Source organism: Phycodurus eques, chromosome 14, assembly GCF_024500275.1.
Source record: "Phycodurus eques isolate BA_2022a chromosome 14, UOR_Pequ_1.1, whole genome shotgun sequence".
In the NCBI taxonomy this organism is placed as follows: domain Eukaryota; kingdom Metazoa; phylum Chordata; class Actinopteri; order Syngnathiformes; family Syngnathidae; genus Phycodurus; species Phycodurus eques.
The window spans coordinates 3,624,671-3,644,686 of NC_084538.1; the positions used below are offsets into that span (position 1 = coordinate 3,624,671).

Here is a 20,016-nt window from a genome sequence, read left to right on the forward strand (position 1 = left end):
GCGTGTCACGTGACTACTTTTCCGGTGACAGCCGTGAGCAAAACTGCGGCTACCACTAATGCCAGTTCAACTGCGCAGGGCGAAGTGGACGAGGAGCAAATATGGCTAATTAATACCACGGAAATTAAGAACAGAGATGGAAATTGCGTCGTCAATGAGACCCAGACTATTTGACGCAAGTGCTTCAATACACCTTCAAAGACATCATCCTGGAATGAATGTTTTGAAAAATCTTTTTCTAAAAGGGAAGGGGATTATTTTTTTTTTTTTAAATTAAATCCGCAATAAGATTTTAGTGAAAACATTTGACTTTGAAGGCGATATCGCCCAGCCCTACCCTCGATGCGTTTCTTGTGGAGCGGCGGCCGTCCCTTCTTGCTGCGGACCGAGCCCGTCTTGCTGCTGGAGCCCGACGTGACCGACATGTGGTCCTCGTCGCCGCCCGTCAGCAGGCTGTTCCTGTACGAGATCAGCGGCAGCCACACATCCTCCCGCCGCTCTGACATGGACTCCGACATGAACTTCTCCAGGTACGAGTGCCTGGCGAAACGCACAACAGTTCAGTATTGAACCAACACACTTGCACAAAATGAAATATTTGTTTCCAAAAGTTGGGAGTTTATTTACACTGTCTTCTTGTCTTGGCGGATGAGCTTGGAGGAGAACTCGCTCAAGACCTCCAGGAAGGCCAAGTTGATGGGAGGAAACTCAGGTCCTCGAGGATTCTGGTACTTGAAGGCAAACTCGATTCCATCTCTGACAAGAGAGAAAGACAGATTAGTAGTAGGAAGATTAAAAAAACTAAATAAATTATTAGTATTTATTGTTTTATAACTACATTTCAATTTGGGGAAATTACCAACATTTAATGATAAAGTAAAACTTTGGGGAACTTTATAGTACAAAAATTGGGACGATGCATTTTTAAGGAACTTCACATTTATTTAATTTTGATAGCAGAACTAGTGGTTACCACGTCTGCCTCGCAGTTGTGCGTGAGGTTCAAATTAGGAATCAGGCCTTTGTGTGTGGAGTTTGCATGTTCTCCCAGGTGTTGGTTTTCTCCCCCCCCACATCACAATAACATGTTTCTGAGGTCAATTCAAGACTTGTCTGTAGGTGTGAATATGAATGTCTGGTTGCCTCCTGCAGCAGTGCACAGTTTCAACATTAACAGAAAAAAAATACAGAAAAAAATAAATAAAGAATTTATCCTGCTGTCCGACTCCCGATTGGTCGACAATTGTGGCACATTTGTAACCCTCTCAGGTATCGCAAGCGTAAAGGGCAGAGTAGTGTGTGTGTGTGTGTGTGTGTGTAGAGCAATGCATGGTTGCGAGATAGAGCGAGCTGAAACGTTTTGAGCGAGCGTCTGGAGAAAAACTGTGGAAAAATATAACTTACACAAAATATAATTGTGACTTCTTACACAAAACATGTTCTTGTGCGCTTAATAGTTCTACCCGTTGCGAGTACGCAATTGTGGCACAAATCTAACGCCTTACTTATGCGCCAACGAGCTTACTTGTGCAACGTGGCGACCGCCTCTCTGGTCTTGATCTGATCCAGGCCGAAGGTGAGGGCGAATCGTCGGGCTAGCTCCTTGATGCCGCTCACGTGCGACGACGTCCGGTCCAAGTTGGGGCCCTGATCCTGCAGCAACTCGTTGAAGAGCTACAAACACATACAAAGAACTCAATGATATGCATGTGTGTGTGTGCGAGAATAAAAATATTGCACTGAATATCTGACCTGCTGCAGACTGAGGATGAGGGTCTTGGCACAGAGGATCTTGTCAGTCTGTCTCGTTTTACTCAGGGTCTCCTTGATGATGTCGCCGTAGTCGTTATAATACTGAAGAAAGATGGTAAGAACTTTGCTCGAATAAACCAGGAACTCACAAAATTGATGGTTGGCTCTTTGACAACAAAAAGATACAATTTAATAAAAAGGACACATGGACAGACAGACACACGCATCACCTGGATGTTCTGTACTCACCCACAGGTTATGGGGTCATTAAGGTATTTTTAAACCTGTATGTGTGTGTCCTTGTGGACCTGGGGGGACGGGATTGATTTATTATTATATTTTAATTAATGTCCAGCCTCGCAGCTCAAGTGATCCTCGACTCGCCACCGCAACTTTTTACCAGCACACGATTATCATCCCCCCCCAAGCACAAGCGCAGTAAGTCTGGATACAATTCAAAACTTTTCAAACATTTTCAAGCTTTCCCTAATTTACAACCATTTTGTACTCTTCTCGTGTTTTTTAGGCTATGAAAAAAAACTTCAATTTAACAGACAATTGGCTTTAATGGACGACCCCCTCCCCCTATTAGTTCGTTAAATCGAGGCTCCACTGTACTGTTATGCCTTTGCGTGTGGGCAAGGAGAGGTATCCATTTTGCATGGATGTTTGTTTGTGACAAAACAAAATGTTTATATTCATGCTGAACAATCACCTTCATGTAGTGTTTGAAGATGTCGGCAGCCGCTGGCATGTCGACGATGTCATAGATGATGAGTTTGCAGAAAGCTGCCAGCAGGTTCCTTCTCTTGTGCAGGGCCTCGATCTTGTTGGCCTCATCTTCCTCGTCCCCCTCTGAGAATCAATCAAATTCATTATTTAGCTGACTTTTGTGTTGTTGTTTTGTTTGTCTTAATGTGTCTTTCCAACGCCCTCTCACCCATGCTCTGGCTCTCGTCATCCTGGTCGATGAAGACGTGGTCCAGGACGAAGTTGAGAAGCTCGTTCTGCAGCGTGCCGTCCGGGTTGAAGACCAGCGGCTGGAGGCCCTCGCGGCCACCGGTCGTCAGCTGGTGGCTGAAGATCATTAGCAGGTCGCAGAGGAGCATAAAGGCCTAAGCGGAGTAGACTGCGTGAGGCGTTCAGAAACGCGGGAAACGGCAAAAACCCAGGGCAGCAGGTCAGAGCGATTTTACAATTGTACCTGCTCCTTGACGGGCGTGTTGACGTTGGATAGGCACTGCTGGCAGACGGCAAGGAAAGACTTCACTACTCTCCTGAGGGCCAGCAAGTCATCCTACATGAACATACACAAGTAGCATTACAAGTAGCTCGTTTTCTCAAATAGACAACTGCCTTTTTCAACAGAAAAAAAAACCTTGGCAGGAATGACCTCATTTCGTTAACGCTGTTGCTTACAAATGGGCATTAAATAGTAAAGCCCTAGGCCTGTTTGGACAATGTTGCTAATCAAAACAGCAGCACCCACAGAGCCACATAAACAGCCACTCAGGTGATCTAAAGTGTGGCGACTGATCGCATGTTGTGAATTTGTTCCTTCTGCGGTATCAAATATGATCATATTTGATTATTAGTCACATGTAAAAGTGACCTGCTGAGCACATTTGAAGAGTGTTGCTAACTAAAACAGCATCCCCTATAGGGACATGTAAACAGCCTCTGAGGTGAACTGTGGCAGGAGTGCACTTTTCAAGACGACCTGGCGTTATGCGGGAAGGGCATCTCTGACGACGATTAGCGTTGGGGTAGACTCACCTGTCCACTGCACAACTGAATGCCGTTGCTAAACAAAACAGCAGCACCTACCAAGGCAAGTAAAAAGCCTCTTCTTAGACATCTTAAATTAGGGTTTCAGTAGACGAGACTAACATGCGGTCGCTCGTCTTTAGCGACGACTGGCTTTTCGGCAGAATAACGTGGTCACTCCGCAATGTTGCATGCAATATGGTACTTATATATTATATATATATAATATATATCTTATCTATTGTGGCAATATGGTACTTAACACTCGCTCAGGGAGCCATTCAGCGATGTCATCCATCAAGTCTCACTCAGTCAGACCGCATGTTTTGCTGCGTAATCACACTTGCTGTCAATCAATTACTGAGTATATGGCTATGAATTAATCCACTTGTGCGGCCTCAGGCAGTGTCTGCCCAACGACTTAAGGCTTTGGAGAAAAGTCAATTGTATAATAAATGCTCCATTCAGTCTATCCATCTATCTGAGGGAGTGTTTGAGTTGCAAGTTTGTAAGTAGCACCTTGCTGGGAGCCCCCTCTGTGATCTTGACCAGCTGCCAGAGAACGGAGTAGTGGGAGCACTGCAGCGCCTGCACGGCTATCTGCTCCGGCATGGAGCCCAGCTCAATGCCCGCCTTCAGTAGCCGGTAGCAGTTGCCGAACAGATCCCAGCGTGTCAGGTCGTGAGCGCTGAGAGGCGGCGGAGGACGTCGTGGGTTACAAACGTTCGGAACTACTGTCAGACTCAATGCGAAGCGGGAGTCTTACTTGTGGAAGGCCGTGAGTCTCTTGAGGGTGGATAAAACGTTGTAGATGTCGTCGTCGTCCGCCTCCTCGGCCTGCCATTCAACAAACATTGTTGCTACAAAAGCCATTGTAAGAAGGAAAACTTGCAATACCGTATTTACACAAATCGTGGGGGGTACCCCTATTTGACGAAAAACGATCGGGATAATTCATGACAATTTTGTCTACATGCTTTGGTATGCCCTGCTGTTTTGGTTAGCAACAGCGGCTCACCTCCTGCAGCAGCTCCTCTACGGAGTGCGAGAAGCGGTCGGTCATCTCGTCGATGAGCTGCGAGCGGGCGATGTCCACGCGGTTCATGATGGTGTACTCCTCCGAGCAGAGGACGCTGTAGGTCTTGCTGCACGCCTCCAGCACGTCCGTCTCAATGTGCTTCTCCACCACGAGCCGGATCTGCTTGAGCAGCGCGTCTAGGTGCTTCTCCATGCGCCCCGCGCTGTACACGTCCAGGTCGAAGAACTGCGGGATCTGCAGCAGGTTGGCCACTTTCTCAGAGTCTGCTTGATACTGAGGGGAGACAGGGAACACAGGAGAGTCGATCACCCGATCCTTTCACGTCGCCTTGAGCAAAGGTCTGTCTCACCTTGGACAACAGCATGGGCAGAGCCATGATGAAGTGCTCTGTCAGTTTGTTCTTATCGTCTATTTGGGTCTTCCTCTCCTTGGCTGTCAGCACCTGGATGGGCCCATAGAAATGCAACATAACGCAGTTAGTGTGAGTGCAGAAAAGGAAAATGGCCTGTGAATCCTGCTTCAGTCATTGTCTAGATCAGGAAGGAGGGGAGAGGGAAAATACAAATAATAACAACAACAAAACATCACTGAACACACCCAACAGCACATGCTAATTGCTCAGGATAATCTTTTAGGGACATCCGATAATCGGGCCTTTGATTGCAAAGGAGAGCAAATGCTCAAATTGGGACCCATTGTCAGTATGTGTGTACCCCGTTTAAGGTCGTTCGGGACGAAAAGAAAGCCACCGTTCTACCACGGAGTGACCCACCCGTTTGCCAGTGCCTCTGCCCACGGGCGGATGGGCCTCTGCCGCCTGTCGAATGGTGCACACAGTCAGCTCTATTAGCGCGCTCTCCTGTCTGTCCGACAGCACTGCAGAGATGGAAATATGAAGGGGCGGTGGGGAGAGGACATGAATAGTCAGCAAAAGAGTGGGCAACTATAGAAAGACTGACTACTGCTCCTACTTACACTCCTCCCCCTGCACGGGCTCCTCCAGCAGCAGCTCGGTCATACACTCCCAGTCTTTCAACAGCTCCTGAGAGCTTTCCCACAAGGAGTCCACCAGGTAGGCTGCATGCTCGTGAAGCTAAACACACACACACACACACACACACAATAACAATCGTCATGTGAGCAGTGAGAGAAATTCAAATCAAATACAATATTTCCTCAAATGGCGCTTGTCCCTCTATGCAGCAATTGCTCTTAATTACTTTGCATTTAAAACTATTTCAAAGATAAACAGCCTCTCTCAAACAAAAAAACATCATTCCCTATTAGGGGTGTGCTATATTATACCGTCTATGATAATACCACTGTATTTGTTTGGGTGGTGAAAATTTGAAATATCGTTCAATTTACACTGTAGTGACGACGTGTTCCATAAGATCACGTCTGAGGGACGTGCGAACGTTGCTCTCTACAGCATACAAAACAATGTGGGAAAGCAGCATCGACTTCATCCTCAATTGATGACTCAGTGCCTAAAAAGGGTGTTATGTGGAGGTGGTTTGGCTCCAAGAGGTCAGAGATACAGCAACATACAATCATGTATGTAAAAATGATGCAGGAAAAGCAGTAGCGATAAAGGTGGAAACACAATGACTACGTTTCACCACCTAAAAGGTAAAACACACAGCCGACTACAAGCAGGATATGAAGATACGTGAAAATGCTGTTGTGCCAAAGCAGCAATTTCCTTGAAATATTGTAATCTAATTTTGAGGTAAAATTGCTCACCCCCTACTCACTAGGCCACGCCCCTGAAAAGGCAGCAGGCACAAAACAACATTTGCTATTATTCTGTTGTATGAAAGGCAACAGGGAGAAGATACAGAAGTTAATTTTAAGTTCTGCTATTTAGTGGAGGATGATTTAATCGTTCTGCCAGTCACTGGCCTAGATAGGGGAAAAAAACAGAACGGTAAATAACAGTACGGTAAATACTTTTCGGAGCAACTCAGTGAAAAGGGATAATTTCCCATTGCATACCTGATGATCTCTGACAATAGACTAATGTGAAACAGTGGTTGGGAATGAGTGGCCTATTATGGCCCCAGCGTTACCTCACTCTCCAGAAAGAAGAGCACCAGCATGCGTATGAGATTCCCATTGGGGCTGCTCCGGCCTCTGCGCTTGGCCAGCGCCTCTTCCGCCTGCGGGTCATGACGACTGAATAGCCTGGCAGCGATGGGAAAAGCGTGCGTTAAGCCAAGACTATAAAAGGGAAACCGCATTGAGATCGCGTTTAGGTCAGCGCGGACGCACTTCCGGTGCAGGAACTCGCCAGCGGCCACAGCCACAGGCCTGTGGGCAGAGTAGACCAGGTGGTAGACGTTCTCGCAGTCTTCATTGGACAGTGCGTCCTCGCTGCCCCTGTGTCAACACAAGGGCAATATTGTCAATATTGTGGGACATATAATGGAACATTACCTTTTTAAATGCTGTTGGAGTGTCTTGCCCACCCATCAAGTGCAAAATTACAAAATGAAAAATCTGCTCATTTTAGAAACTGTGTCTGTGAGTAAGCTGTTCTGAATGTTACGTAACAGTGGTGCCAAGTCTCTCCGCCCATTACTGGGCTGGGCAAAGATCCGCCATTTTGTACGAAACGCTGGGTTTGGTGACGAGTCCATTGCATGCATCAGATACATGGATCCGCACACTGACAAATGGCGTGGCCCAGTGACTGATGTCAGGTGCCCGGAGTCAGTCCGCTTGGCCATTTATGCCACGTGGAGAGTTCATTGTGAGTGTCTCCTCTATGCTCCTTGTGAGTGCTTTCATTTTGTGTTTGTGTATTTGGTTGTTTATCAATAAACAGCATCATCCAACATCACTTATCTGAAATAGTTGATATTCAACAGTGTCAATCATTGTGACTTACTGCAGGATGAGAGTGACCAGTCGGATGGCCTCGACAGCCACGTCATATTCCTTGTCCAGTGTCATTGATACAATACGGTCCTGTCGTGACAAACAAGAACAGGCATTACTAGACAGGCTTTTACTCGACTTTCTATTTTCCACCTTCGTTGCGCGCTTTACCTTGAAGCGGTTGGTGAAGAGCTCGAGCTTGGGAAACAAGTCACGGTTGGTGTACAGGTTCTGCAGAGCTTTCAGGCACTTAAGACGCACCTCGCCTTGCTGAAAGGATGACAAAGACCACAAACTGAGCAAACGTATGAAAGGAATCCAAAATGCGCTGTGGTTTTCCAGTGCACTCACCCGGTCGTGCAGTGTCCAGCCGACATATTTCAGGTAGCTGTCATTGAGGAAGGCATCACTGTACATCTTCATCCACACGCCGATCTCCTCGATGCAGATGGCTCTGATCTCAGCAATAGCATCTCTGGTAAGCAAGAGGAGCAACATTTTAGCACAACCAGATAAAATAATCATCTTAACGTGGGCTACGCACGTACCGACAATCGGGTCAACTTTTAGCATTTTCCCTCCCTTGCGATCAGTAAACGGCCTGATTTTGGATGTCAATGAAAGATTATCCTGAGCCATTATCTTAAGAGAGTGGGTTGTGCTAACAGTGATTTTTGTTTGGGCTGATAGCCTTAAAAGTTAAACCTGTTCAATATTTACACTCACAAATCCTTACATGTGGTTGACACTGAGTTGGGTCGAGCCGCGGACTCTGTGATTGCGTCGTGAAACGGAGCGATAGCCTACTAGGAAGGTTGTGCCGTTGTTGTTTTTCCCCCCCAATTTCATTCCTAGCATTTGTTTAGACATTTTCCCAATTTTTTTAAAAGTTCATCACACTACTAGAAGAATTAAACAAAAAAAATCAGTCAGAAGCATTTTTTATTGCTTTTATTCTTATTTTTTTTCAAATTTGTTTTCTACCATAGCTTTTTTTAAAACGATCTGATAATGTTTTTAATTCAACAGTTTATTTGTTGGGGGCATTTTTACAACTTTGTCAGTTTTCCCCCCCCATGTTTATTTTGAGTCCACAGAATGTTTTTTTAGATAAATTATAAAACGTTTTCTTGTTTCTAGCTCAAACCTTTTCTTTTTTTTTTTTTCAAACTACATAAATTTTAAACTATTAATTTATCCTGTAAAATATCATTTTCCATTTCCAGAAGCTGTTTATCTTTATTACAATTTTTATTTTTTTAATTATTATTTTCCTACCATAGAATAAACATTTTTTTTACTCCACTTCGACTTAAACACATTTCGTACAGTGGGAGTCAGATACTCGCACCTGTAGCGATGCACAAAGATGCCCTTGAAGATGGAGTTCATCATGTTCTCAATCTCATCCTGGTTTTCTTGAAGCTGCATGGAGACAAATACATTAGACATTTTTTACTGTAAAAGAGTGAATGTTGTACTTTTTTTTTGTTGTTGTTGTTGCTGCGGACCTCCTTCCTTTTCTGCAGCAGCAGCTCCAGCTTTTCGTTGGCCCGCTTGCCAGCGATCTTGTTCCTCTCTGCCTCGTACTGCCGCTGCGTGTTGTCCTGGTGGATGCTGAGGTTCAGCGCCACGTTCACCAGTGCCGTCATGAGCTTCATGGCTACGGGCGAGACAAATGTTTAGTAGTTAACCTTCACAATGGAGGAGTCCAGAGGGAGTATTTGGAACTACATAAAATACATTAATGTAGTCAAATTATCTTTGACATATCCACAACTCTTATCAACACCAAATCCACATTTGGTGGATTTTTTGACTATGACCAAAACTTTATTCGCAAAGTTTTGGCCTTAGTCTCCATCCTCCACAATAGCAAGTGTTCAATGTAGTTCTACTACTACTAATCATCTCACTGATGAGACATCAAGTCAGTCTCCTTACCGGCCAGCGTGGACGTGTGTCTGAAGGCTCGGACCTGGGAGTCGGACAGCCCGGTGAGGAGCGATATGACGGTGTCCATCATGTACTCGTCGTAGATGATGCTGTACTGACACTGGCGGATCAGCACGCAGATGAACTCGCAGAAGTTGTAGCGGAACTTCTTCCACAAGGGCCCCGGCATGGTAAGAGGGTAGTCGCCGCTGTCCTGTGGACCACAGACAGGCTCTTGTACGCGGGTGGATGTGTTACCGTAATAAACTTCGGCAAACGCGCAAAAGTTTTCGTTTTGCATCTTATGTTACTGTATCTTATCAAATAATATTGCATCGCAGTGTACTGCATCTTATATCTTAACGTCATATCTTACTGTATCGCATCATACCGTACCTTATTGTAGCTTTTACTTTATTTGATTGTATCTTATTATATCATCCATCCATTTCGCTTCGCCTCACTTCTTCTTCTCCCCACAGTGCCGTCTTATGATATCATACCATATATTAATGTGTGTGTATTGTTATAGCTTTGTATCGTGCTTTAACAGATCTTAACGTGCTGAACCTTATCTTCTTGTATATCACACAGTAGATTAAAAAAAATAGTACATTGATATCTTACAACATACAATCTTAACACAGTGGATCATAGACCTTATTGCATGTTATCATATCATACTGTATCGAAAACATTAACCTTAGTGTTGTATAAACATCAAATTGTTTACAGTTACTAGGAACACAGAGTTAAAAAAAAAAAAAAGAATTGGGTTAAGAGCCACATGCTGCTTTACCAAGTCAACGTTGGTGCCATTTATACTCAACAGCAACACAGGAAAAAAACGTTTTCGTTTTTCAGTCACTTCGGTATTTACCTCATCAAACTCCTCTGTCATCTTGCGAATGATCTCAGCATTCTGCATGTTCCGGAACATCTCAATCCTGACCGTGCCTGATGAGGGTAGAAGTAGGATGTTTTTCAGACACACAAAACCAGCAATTTCCGCTTCGTAGACGCCAAGGTTACAGTGTGGTCATCTGTTTTACCTTTGCACCCGGCGCACTGGATGAAAAAGTTGATGAGGTCCAGCAGGGCCAAGTCTCTGTCCTGTTTGTATGACTCGATCCACTCGTCCACCACGGACTGTGCACCGAACCCCCCCGCCGCCGCACGCACACACAAATTTCAGCGATCAGTTATTAGCTTCAATCAGATATTTAGCATTTTAGCGCTGCGCCCACCTGCATAGCGCTCTTTCCAAGCCTGACCACTTCAAACAGAGTGATGGGTTCTGAGCCGTCGCCATTGTGTTGTGCTATGCCGTTGGCTTTGCCTCGCCCCCTTGCCACGCCCACACCCTTGTCTGCTGGCGTCTTGCGGGGCTTTTTATTGACCGTCTGTACAGAGGGGAATAATGGGTGACAGGTACAAATACAGGGGGTCTTCGCTTTACGATGAAGTTCCGTTCCTATGAGATCGTACACAATTCAGAGCAATAACAAAACATCAGAAAATCTTTACACAATCCCGATGTTGCATTAACTGTGTGCAATTTCACATCCCGTAATCAAATAATTGGACGTTTGATGCCAACAGGCTCCAAAAACTTTCAGTACAATTTTGTCAGGCGTTTAGGTGGCGACCTACCTCAATAATGGCTCCGATACTACCTGTGACTACCTTCAACCCCGACCAGCCTCCGCAGCAAAAATATATAAAATATTATTTTGAGTCATTTGCTCAAGGCTTACGTACTTTATCAAAGATTGTTAGCATTTAGTTTATTAATACAAACAATGATCAATTTTGATAATGTTTTGTGCATTTGCCCATCAACATTTGCTGCCTTTATCTCTGTTGCTGTTTTGTAAAATTGACCAGCAAAGGCTCACTTCATTATCAAAATATTTATTTATTTATTTATTTTAAATCAACCCGAGTACCAACTTGCGTGCAAATTTGGATCAGCACCGCCATAAGAACTGAACTCCTAAGTAACCTGAGGACCTTCTGTACCTTCTAATGTGGAAAAGTCCATCACTACCCTATGCTAACTCAGTCACAAAGTCAATAGTATAGTAAATATTCTCATGAAAAAAACATGTAGGCCATACATAATCAATCAAATTAAATACAGTACTGTCAGTATGGTGGTAACTGAGCGTGCTTTATGTGCTGCACAAGCACGTCTTCTTAGGCCGCTGCACAAAAAGGTTTACTCCATGCCGTTCATAACGTCGAAACCTGGCATGTCGGGGTTGTCGTAAAACGAGGACTCCTTGCATGAGGAGCATTGAAAACTAATTCAAACACAAAAAGAGTTTTTTCTCTTACCTGTGCTTGTTTACCAGGCCTCCCTCGCTTCTTCTTGCCCTTGACCTCGGGGTCCTCCATTTCTGCCAGGCTCATGCTGAGGCCCACTGCATCTGTGGCCCCCGACTCATTGGACGAGTCCCTGGCAATGCAGAACGGGAAAACTTTTTCAAAGGTATCCAAGTACAGTGGACGGGATGGCAAACTGCTTCTGGGCTTCATTTGGAATAAATGTCAGAGTTGCCAGAGCATTATTCTGCTGCGTTGTGCTGTGCTTAATATATGATTTAAGTGAGGTACAGTACACACATTATGACAATCAGGCCGTTTTGTTTTTTTTCGTCGGTCTGGATCGGCTCGCGATTGTCGGTGGAGATACCGTTGTGTGTGTGGTTTGCTGTGTTGGTCATCAGGAGTACACCACACACTTCTTGTGTGGGGGTTCCTGAAAATTGTATGTGTGTACCCTACTTGAAGATGAGGTGAGATTCACTCACTGGAGCACGGAAAGCTCTGAGGTTATCATCTTGGTGGCTTCGGGTGGTGGTGGGGAGGTGTCCGAATGTTTTGCGTGTCTCAGGTCTTAAAGTCACGCCGAGGCTCGGATGGGGGGGGAGTGTTGGAGGAGCGGGAGCACGTACAAAGGCTCCAGGACGGACTGCACTTTGGCTCTTAACTGCCTTCTGTTTCTGGAGAGAGAGAAACAAATGAAATGATGATGATTAGTAATTGGATTTTAACAGCAATTTTAGGAGATATGTAACATGCAATGAGGTACCGCCAATGTTTTCCATGAGACAGGTACAGAAAGGAAAATGGCAAGAGGCTGGAACTAACTGGCCACTTTGGAAACTACATCATAAAATAATTCTAAACCATGAATAGAATCTTTCGTACACTATTAAGAGTTTGTTGGCCCTTTGACAACACATTTGACAACTTCAACTTGATGTGAAAAGGCAGCCATCTTGCAAGATTTAAGTCAATTAAAGGTCTTTCATGAGAAAAAGGATGGAGATATTTGAATAATTTGTATGTTTGGATAAAGGCTGCGCCTTAATTCTCGCCATGGGTGCAATGCAGTGAAGACTTAAGATCACAATAGAGTTGACAATTACAATTGGAATGGTCTACCTGCCTTTATGCTAATTAGTGCTGAGCACAAAGCTGGTGCAGTATCTCTGTACAACCACTACAGGCAGTATGAGCCACAAAATTCCTCATCTCCAGTCTGTCTCCAACTGCATAATCAGAGGGTTAATTGAAGAAAACTTGGTTGAGAAAATTCCAGTATGCCAATTAAACCCCAAGGGGGCTTTCAAGTGTCTTTTCACTTGCTTATAACACTTATCGGGGGCAGTTTTTACCCCAAGAGTGTGTGTGAGTGTATGCACAAGTGTATGAAAGTAGGTCTGGGCAACAGTAGGGGGCAGGCTAAGAGAGTGTGTATTTAAATACTGTCTCCCACACAGTGTTGATATTGAGGTATAGTAAGTGCAGGAGGAGAACACACACACACACACACACACGCACACGCACACACAAACACACACAACTAACATCAGCTGCCATTCAAACACTGGGGGAAAGGAGCCAGTTTCTTTTTGCTGCGTGTAAGAGGATTTCAGGAATATGAACTGCGTGAAATGTCAATTTTAAGTTGTAGGAGAGGTCTTGTATTGCCTGTTGGTTAAGAAATGCTAGAGGAGCTTTAGCCTCTCTCCGGACATGGCAACACAAATTTACAAAGCACATAAAGGGATGTTGGTAGTTTTCATAGATGTCTGAATGCCAACAGCAAATGAGTGATGTAGAAGCAGGAAAATGAGAGAAAATGGAAAAGAATCATTATCGTAAAAACAAGGACAGTGTTGATTCAGATTGTTTGATTAGATTGTGATTGCTATTTTTCCCATCTGAATAAAAATACTTTTCAAATCATTTTGTACTATTTTCTCATTTAGTAAGTTTTTTAAATATAATTTGTAGATGCCTCCCTTTATGTTCTGGCGACACTAAGGCTCAGGTTAACAAGAAAGTAGTCATTGGTGTCGAGGAAGGATACTGTAGTTATACAACCCATCTTTGTATATCAGGGGGGACCAAGTTTAACCTGGGTTGTTAGCAGAAGTTACAGCGAGTCTTTACCGTATGTGTGTATTCGCTGGTGCATATTTTTTTTTTCAATGAAATCCTCTGTAAACCTTTTATTTTGGGAGTAATGTAAGATTGTTATTTGAGATATGACAAGGTGGTTTTGGATCATAATTTGTGGTATCACAATTTGGGGGGACGGGGCGTGTAAGGTTTTTTCGCTATTCAGAGCAGGGCTTGGTCCCTACTGGATTGATTACTGTGTAGCACTAACATTGTTTGTTTGTATATTCTAAAACTCCTCTTGTACAAATAAAGGCCTCCCGTCAATAAACGCCTGTTTGTGATAAAACACTGGCATACAGTATTTCTGGCAATTTAACTCATTCACTGCCAGCCTTCCCAGTTAACATGGATATTTGACTTCTAAAGCCGTCAATGGCAGTGAATGTGTTAACAGTATTTTCTGCAATTTAACATACTGCAGACACTTGGATTGTTAATTTCAGGGAATATCTGTGCTCTTCCAGTTTAAAATGAACCTAAACATGATTCAGACCACATGCTGCATTACTCTAAACTCAATTGACACCCCGAGATGACGATGGTGCTCGATTCAGATTAAAGTGAGTCAGACGACCGACGGGGCCTAACGTCAGACTCTCAATAAGGACGCACACACTCAACCTTAGTCCCCCTCACATACCATTTGCTCGCAAGTCTTTTTTTATTTTTATCTTTTTATGTAAATCAATTCGTGTTGTTTTCAGTGCTGACGTACACACCGAGGAAAAGGAAATGTGTCTGCATGTGTGTGTGGGACAAACATTCTCTGCCTCTCATATAAACACAGAGTAACTTTAAAACGGAAGCTATGAATAATTTGCACTGAGTCTTTTTACTGAGTCCTTCATTTTTGGAGGCATTGCACAGGAGCTGCTCCTGCCATTTGTGGCACACCAAGGTTGCATTTCTCACTATTAAAATGTGAATATAATACAATGTTTGTGCACCACTAAGATGTACCATTGCATATTATTCATAGTATGCATCATTCTGATGGCTAAAATAAAAAGACCCAGAAAATAAGTTAGTAAAATAATCCACTGGAAGCTTGGTTTACAAATGACCCTGTTTACGAACAATTTGGTTAATTCTTTAAAAACAAAAATGACCTCAGTTTACGAAAAGTATTGGCATGGCTGCGGGAGGCACAGAACTTTGTACTTTTTCTCACGCCACAGAAATATCATTGGCTTCGTGGTTCAGCTATCTTTATTTTTTGCTTAAAATGGCCACCACAACCCACAATGCAACGCAAAAGCTGTGAGGCATTGCGGGAGGTGGTGGCCATTTAGGGCTAGCAGTTACCGCGATGAACGTAATCATTCCTGTACCAGAAAAGGCTAAGACACTGTACAGTGATTTGCTCGCGAACCCACTGTTATTTCATCATCAGAAATAGTTTTCACCTATTTCTATATTGCACAGTATTTATTTTTAAGCATACAACAATTAATATAAGTTAACTATAGCGTCTTTATGTGGGTGCAACAGATTAATTGCATTTCCGTTCATTTCAAATGGGAAACATTTCACTTTGAGAACGGCTTCACTGAACAAATTTACACTTATTAATAACTCAAGGTTCCACTGTGATATAGTAAAAGATTAACAATAAAAAAACAAATAAAATACAAATAAATACCTACTGTGCACGCCTTGGCCTCTAAGAAGCAGTGTAGTGCCTCTAAGAGGCAGTTTTGCGCATGGAGTTACACACAGGATAAAAACAGTAGAAGAAGAAAGTTGCGATTAGAATTTTATTATTAGAACTCGTTTTTCACATTTCTGACAGGGTTTTTAAATTTTGAAAGTTAATCGTTGACGGGCATGGGGAGGGGTTTGGAGGTTGTGGGGGATATGCGCTGACGGACTTTCCCATTCCGTAGCTTTTTATCCCCTGGCTATCTGTGCAACAAACTACCAAATGGCCTGCGGCCCGGTGGTTGGGGACCACTGCAATATAGTGTTATTTTTCATTAGTAAACAAAATTAACAAAAAGAAAAAGATTGCGGTGTTGGGGCGTTGCAATAGATGAATGGTATTTTAATTGATGTCAACGGGGAGAATTTATTTGATATAAGTACATTTATGCCCTGCGATTGGCTGGCAACCAGTTCAGGGTGTACCCCGCCTCCTGCCCGATGACAGCTGGGATAGGCTCCAGCACGCCCGTGACCCTTGTGAGGAGAAGCGGCTCAGAAAATGGATGGATGGATGGGTGGATGAGTACATTTAGTTGTGAGCTTCTTCACTGAATAAATGTAACATTAATTCGTCAGGATAACACTATACATGATAGTGTTGCATGTTTGGACCCCTAGCTGAATACGTTTTTCCTAGAGAAATGAATTGAAAATGCTAAAACACTGATTTGGCAGGAAATTGACAATTATAATCACAAGCTGTAATAACGGTCTTTCGTTGGTGTGCGAGCGTGTGTGTGTGTGTGTGTGTGTGTGGTTGCGCGCATGAGAGATAGAATGTGCGCCCGAGTCAGCGAGTCGTCGAGAAACGACTTAACATGCACAGCGTGTTCTCTGGGAGGCAGGGCCTCGTTGCCCTAGCAACCGGCCTGGGCCACAAGCCTGGCGCAGAGGGCTCATTTGATTGGGTGGGAAGTGGAGACGGGAGGGACCAACTTGAGAAAAGGGAGGGCTGAAAGGGTAGAATATACTGCTGCTTCATTAAAAAAATGACTTCTTGTCTTCGATTGGAAATGTTATTTTAAATTGTATTCAGTTTTTGTGTCGAGCAGCACCTTCGCAGATGTCCATCAACACCAGCGGGTCAGTGCCAGCCGCGAAAAACACATGAAACGTGTTTCGTTTGCCACAGACGGCACTTACAAGGGTTTGCTTTGAAGGCATCTAGGAAAGCATTACATCACTCTAAAGGTAACAAATCAAAATAAAGTTTGGGGCCGACAATCTTAAATATTATGTGTTCAATATTCACGACCGGAAATCTTCATGTGCGTGGGGAAAGAAGACTACTCCTGAGTCATGACTCCGTGAATTATAATGTGGAAGGGAATGTAACCAATCAAGAATCCCCTACTACGCATAAGCGACGCATAAGCGATTCTACGGCTTGTTTTACCAAATTGTTTTTAACACCCATGGCCTACAAGTGTTTTTCATACAAAAATATTTTGTGTAATTATGACGTTACTACCGCCTTAGCATTGGTTAGTTCTAGACTATAGCAAGTTCCGACAAAAGGCTGATATTTTTGGGGGATTCCCATCGGGTCCCATGGATCTTGTGGGTCTCGCGGGATGGGAGTGGATTTCAAGATTAATCACGGGATTTGGCAGGAGCGTGAGCGACAGTCACCGGGAGCGGGAACTAAGACAACTAGGGATGTTCGATACCATTATCGATATCCGATATCATTCGTTTTTCAAAATATTTGGTGTGTCCTAATCAGGTTAGCATTTTCACAGTAATTTTTGGGAAATCGTCTCATAATGGTAATCATCATGTCATCCAACACTTTGTTTTTATTTTATTTTTTATTTAAACCACTTACAGTCCCATCGTCCTCTATGTGTATTATGAATACTAACATCCAGGTCATATGGGCTGAAAATGTGTTGCAGACACACACAAAAATGACAATGATACCAGTAGAGAGCGTGTAGAGCAGCGTTATTCCATAAAAGGAGATTTACAAGCTGCTAATGACTTCGTGCCAGAAGGTGACAGAGGAAGTGAAAAAAAGTCTTTTTCAAACCGCTCAGTACTAGAGTATTTTATTTTTATTTTTTTAACTGTTGTAACAGTGTTAGCAGACAGCAGAGTTAGAGTGGTGACGACGACATAATTACGCCGCGCACCTTCTGTGTGGTCCCCGCAGGCCAATCCTTCAAAGTCACCAGAACAAGTTTTATTTCTGAAAGAACGGGCCCATTATCTCAGGGCTGTTGTGAGCAGACACTTTCTGCAGTGTGGGCCACACAAGACTATACGCGCCACTAATGAATGGTGTGGATGTGGCGCGATCAGTGAAGCCAGTTGAGGCCATTAGATGATAATATGAGACCCAAAACATGACGTTTCATGTTTTTACGGCGTTATGGGGCTTTGTTTACATTCTTCCATCGGTTTCCAATGTCTGTGCTGTTTATACAGAACAGCAACGTGGAAAAGGGCAGGAAAAAAATGACACGCAAAACCTCACATTGTCAAAACCAATCAGTTAATTTGTCTTAACAAACAAAGTTGATATGGTATATGTTTTGATTTCTATGAATTAATGTAGGGATGAAGTCAATCAGGCAATTATCCACATTTGGAAGTTAAGTGAGTCATCGGTTTACACCTAAGACGTAACTTGAATTTGTCGGCACTTGTTTTAATAAAACCAAGTACAGTGAACCCTCGGTTTTACTGGTGGAGGGATGCCACCTGTGTCGTACAGGTATTGCGCAATGTTGTGCCTGACGTCGTCTGATGTCGGCAAACGTTGAATTATCCGAATGCGGCATCTGAAAGTTCACACAGTTATGGCAATGTCTGGATTACGGAAAGCTCGACTGAGCTTTTGTTCTGACTATGATGGGGTAATTGTGTGGGATTCTCGATGTCAAAGAGCGGCTGATCGTAATAAATAGACGAGGTTCTCATTTACCAGTCCCGATAGGTTTCGAGGGGCGCAAAGAACTAGTTTGAGCAGTGGCGTAAGAATACATGGAATACAAATTAGCGCTGTACTTAGTTTTTCTTTTTTTTATATGTATGGCCTAGATGTGTGTTTCATACAAATGTTCACTGTAGTTATGACATTGTTAATCCTTCACCGTAGATAAGTGATAGCCTAATCTGTCATAAACCAAGGTCCCCGAGTACATATTTTGAAGGACAGTTAGAAACCATGTTTTCATTGGTAGAAAAAATAAGTTATATTAAAAACTCAAAACAGTCATTGAATGGATTTAAGATGTCGTTGGACTGACTCTACAACTAAGAATAATTTACTTTGTCCTTTGACGGGGGGTGTTTGCTTTTCATAATGCCAGCTTTCCAGAGCCCATGTGAACATCTTCAAATTGTTTTGTCCCAGCGTCCCAAAAAACATGGAGAGGTTGAATTTACAGCCCCCTAAAAGATAGAGCCAAATGGCAATTACTCATATTTGAGGTGGGAGAAACCGAATACAGCCTTGCATAACGCAGAGAGTTTACACTTTGTCACATCTGCAATTTGCCTTTGGCTGTTTTTAAAGTACATTTCAGCTGTAATTTAAGGAACTTTAGCTCATCACTAACCTATAACTACCACACACATGCAGAAGGTACTATAATATCACTTCCCACTTCGGGATGATTACATTTTACATCTGTGTATTAAAAAGCAAATAAATACAGAGTCGAGAAAAATGCTACAAGATGTCAGAGTGTCACCGGCGCGCAGGATTTGTCTCAGAGGTCGGTTTCTGTGGCAACGTACCTGGTGCAAATGTAAAATGAGGTAATTTTCCCCCCACGTTTGACTGTCACTAATGTTATTTTCAAAGTGTAAATTTCCCCAAATGGTTCTCAGCTGTTTCGTTGAGATAAACCAGACCGCGTCGTCTCCGCGGGAAAGCAGCTGGTACGTATGGATTTAAATAGATACAGTGAACATGAGTCTAGCTTGGCCTGCTGGCCCGAGGCACAGTCGAACGACAGCAGCACGAGCGGGTCAATGGTTTCTGAGTGTCAAACAACCTCAGACGATGTTTCAAAGAGAGTGTTAATGTGTAAACAAAGCACAGTGACACGTACACGCACTGGGATTAAAACTCAACAGATAGCCACTTTCATGTGACAACTGCACAGAGACGATTACTTCACGAGTAGTAACAATTTTTGGAACAAGCACAGTTACGGAGCAACTGAACGTTGGATCGATGCAGCCCCATCGAGTTGTCGCCGTTTTTTTCACTGGACACACAGTGAGCTGTAATTAAGGGAACAACATTCACAAGATTGCACTGTGCTTTGTGCACTAAGAGTCAATTGTGACCAGAATGAACAGACGCAAGCCTGTGGTTGAACAAACATGCCTTTGTGCTAGGCCTGGGTGAGTAATTGATTTTGTTGATTAATTCAAATTTAGCTGTCAGGACAATTTATTTATTTATTTATAAATCAGCTTTTTAGTGGCTTATGTAGTTC

General features: G+C 43.4%; 1 protein-coding gene across 1 annotated transcript in view; it reads right to left on the bottom strand.

Annotated features, from left to right (window-relative positions):
• Window positions 1–20,016, bottom strand: part of stag1a (STAG1 cohesin complex component a) — a 37,035-nt gene that overhangs the window by 3,710 nt on the left and 13,309 nt on the right. Inside the window, exons 2-27 of the mRNA XM_061695571.1 lie at window positions 12,193–12,384; window positions 11,717–11,837; window positions 10,624–10,779; window positions 10,429–10,525; window positions 10,257–10,333; window positions 9,386–9,590; window positions 8,953–9,104; window positions 8,793–8,866; window positions 7,793–7,916; window positions 7,613–7,711; window positions 7,452–7,531; window positions 6,833–6,940; window positions 6,631–6,745; window positions 5,534–5,651; window positions 5,331–5,434; window positions 4,908–5,000; window positions 4,538–4,831; window positions 4,286–4,356; window positions 4,039–4,207; window positions 2,957–3,049; window positions 2,693–2,867; window positions 2,468–2,607; window positions 1,753–1,854; window positions 1,526–1,674; window positions 628–756; window positions 338–540 (exon numbers count right to left, since the gene is read on the bottom strand). Of these exons, the coding sequence (XP_061551555.1) occupies window positions 338–540; window positions 628–756; window positions 1,526–1,674; window positions 1,753–1,854; window positions 2,468–2,607; window positions 2,693–2,867; window positions 2,957–3,049; window positions 4,039–4,207; window positions 4,286–4,356; window positions 4,538–4,831; window positions 4,908–5,000; window positions 5,331–5,434; window positions 5,534–5,651; window positions 6,631–6,745; window positions 6,833–6,940; window positions 7,452–7,531; window positions 7,613–7,711; window positions 7,793–7,916; window positions 8,793–8,866; window positions 8,953–9,104; window positions 9,386–9,590; window positions 10,257–10,333; window positions 10,429–10,525; window positions 10,624–10,779; window positions 11,717–11,837; window positions 12,193–12,221 (3,277 nt within the window). The 5' untranslated portion in view covers window positions 12,222–12,384. The remainder of the gene's footprint in view (window positions 1–337; window positions 541–627; window positions 757–1,525; window positions 1,675–1,752; window positions 1,855–2,467; window positions 2,608–2,692; window positions 2,868–2,956; window positions 3,050–4,038; window positions 4,208–4,285; window positions 4,357–4,537; window positions 4,832–4,907; window positions 5,001–5,330; window positions 5,435–5,533; window positions 5,652–6,630; window positions 6,746–6,832; window positions 6,941–7,451; window positions 7,532–7,612; window positions 7,712–7,792; window positions 7,917–8,792; window positions 8,867–8,952; window positions 9,105–9,385; window positions 9,591–10,256; window positions 10,334–10,428; window positions 10,526–10,623; window positions 10,780–11,716; window positions 11,838–12,192; window positions 12,385–20,016) is intronic.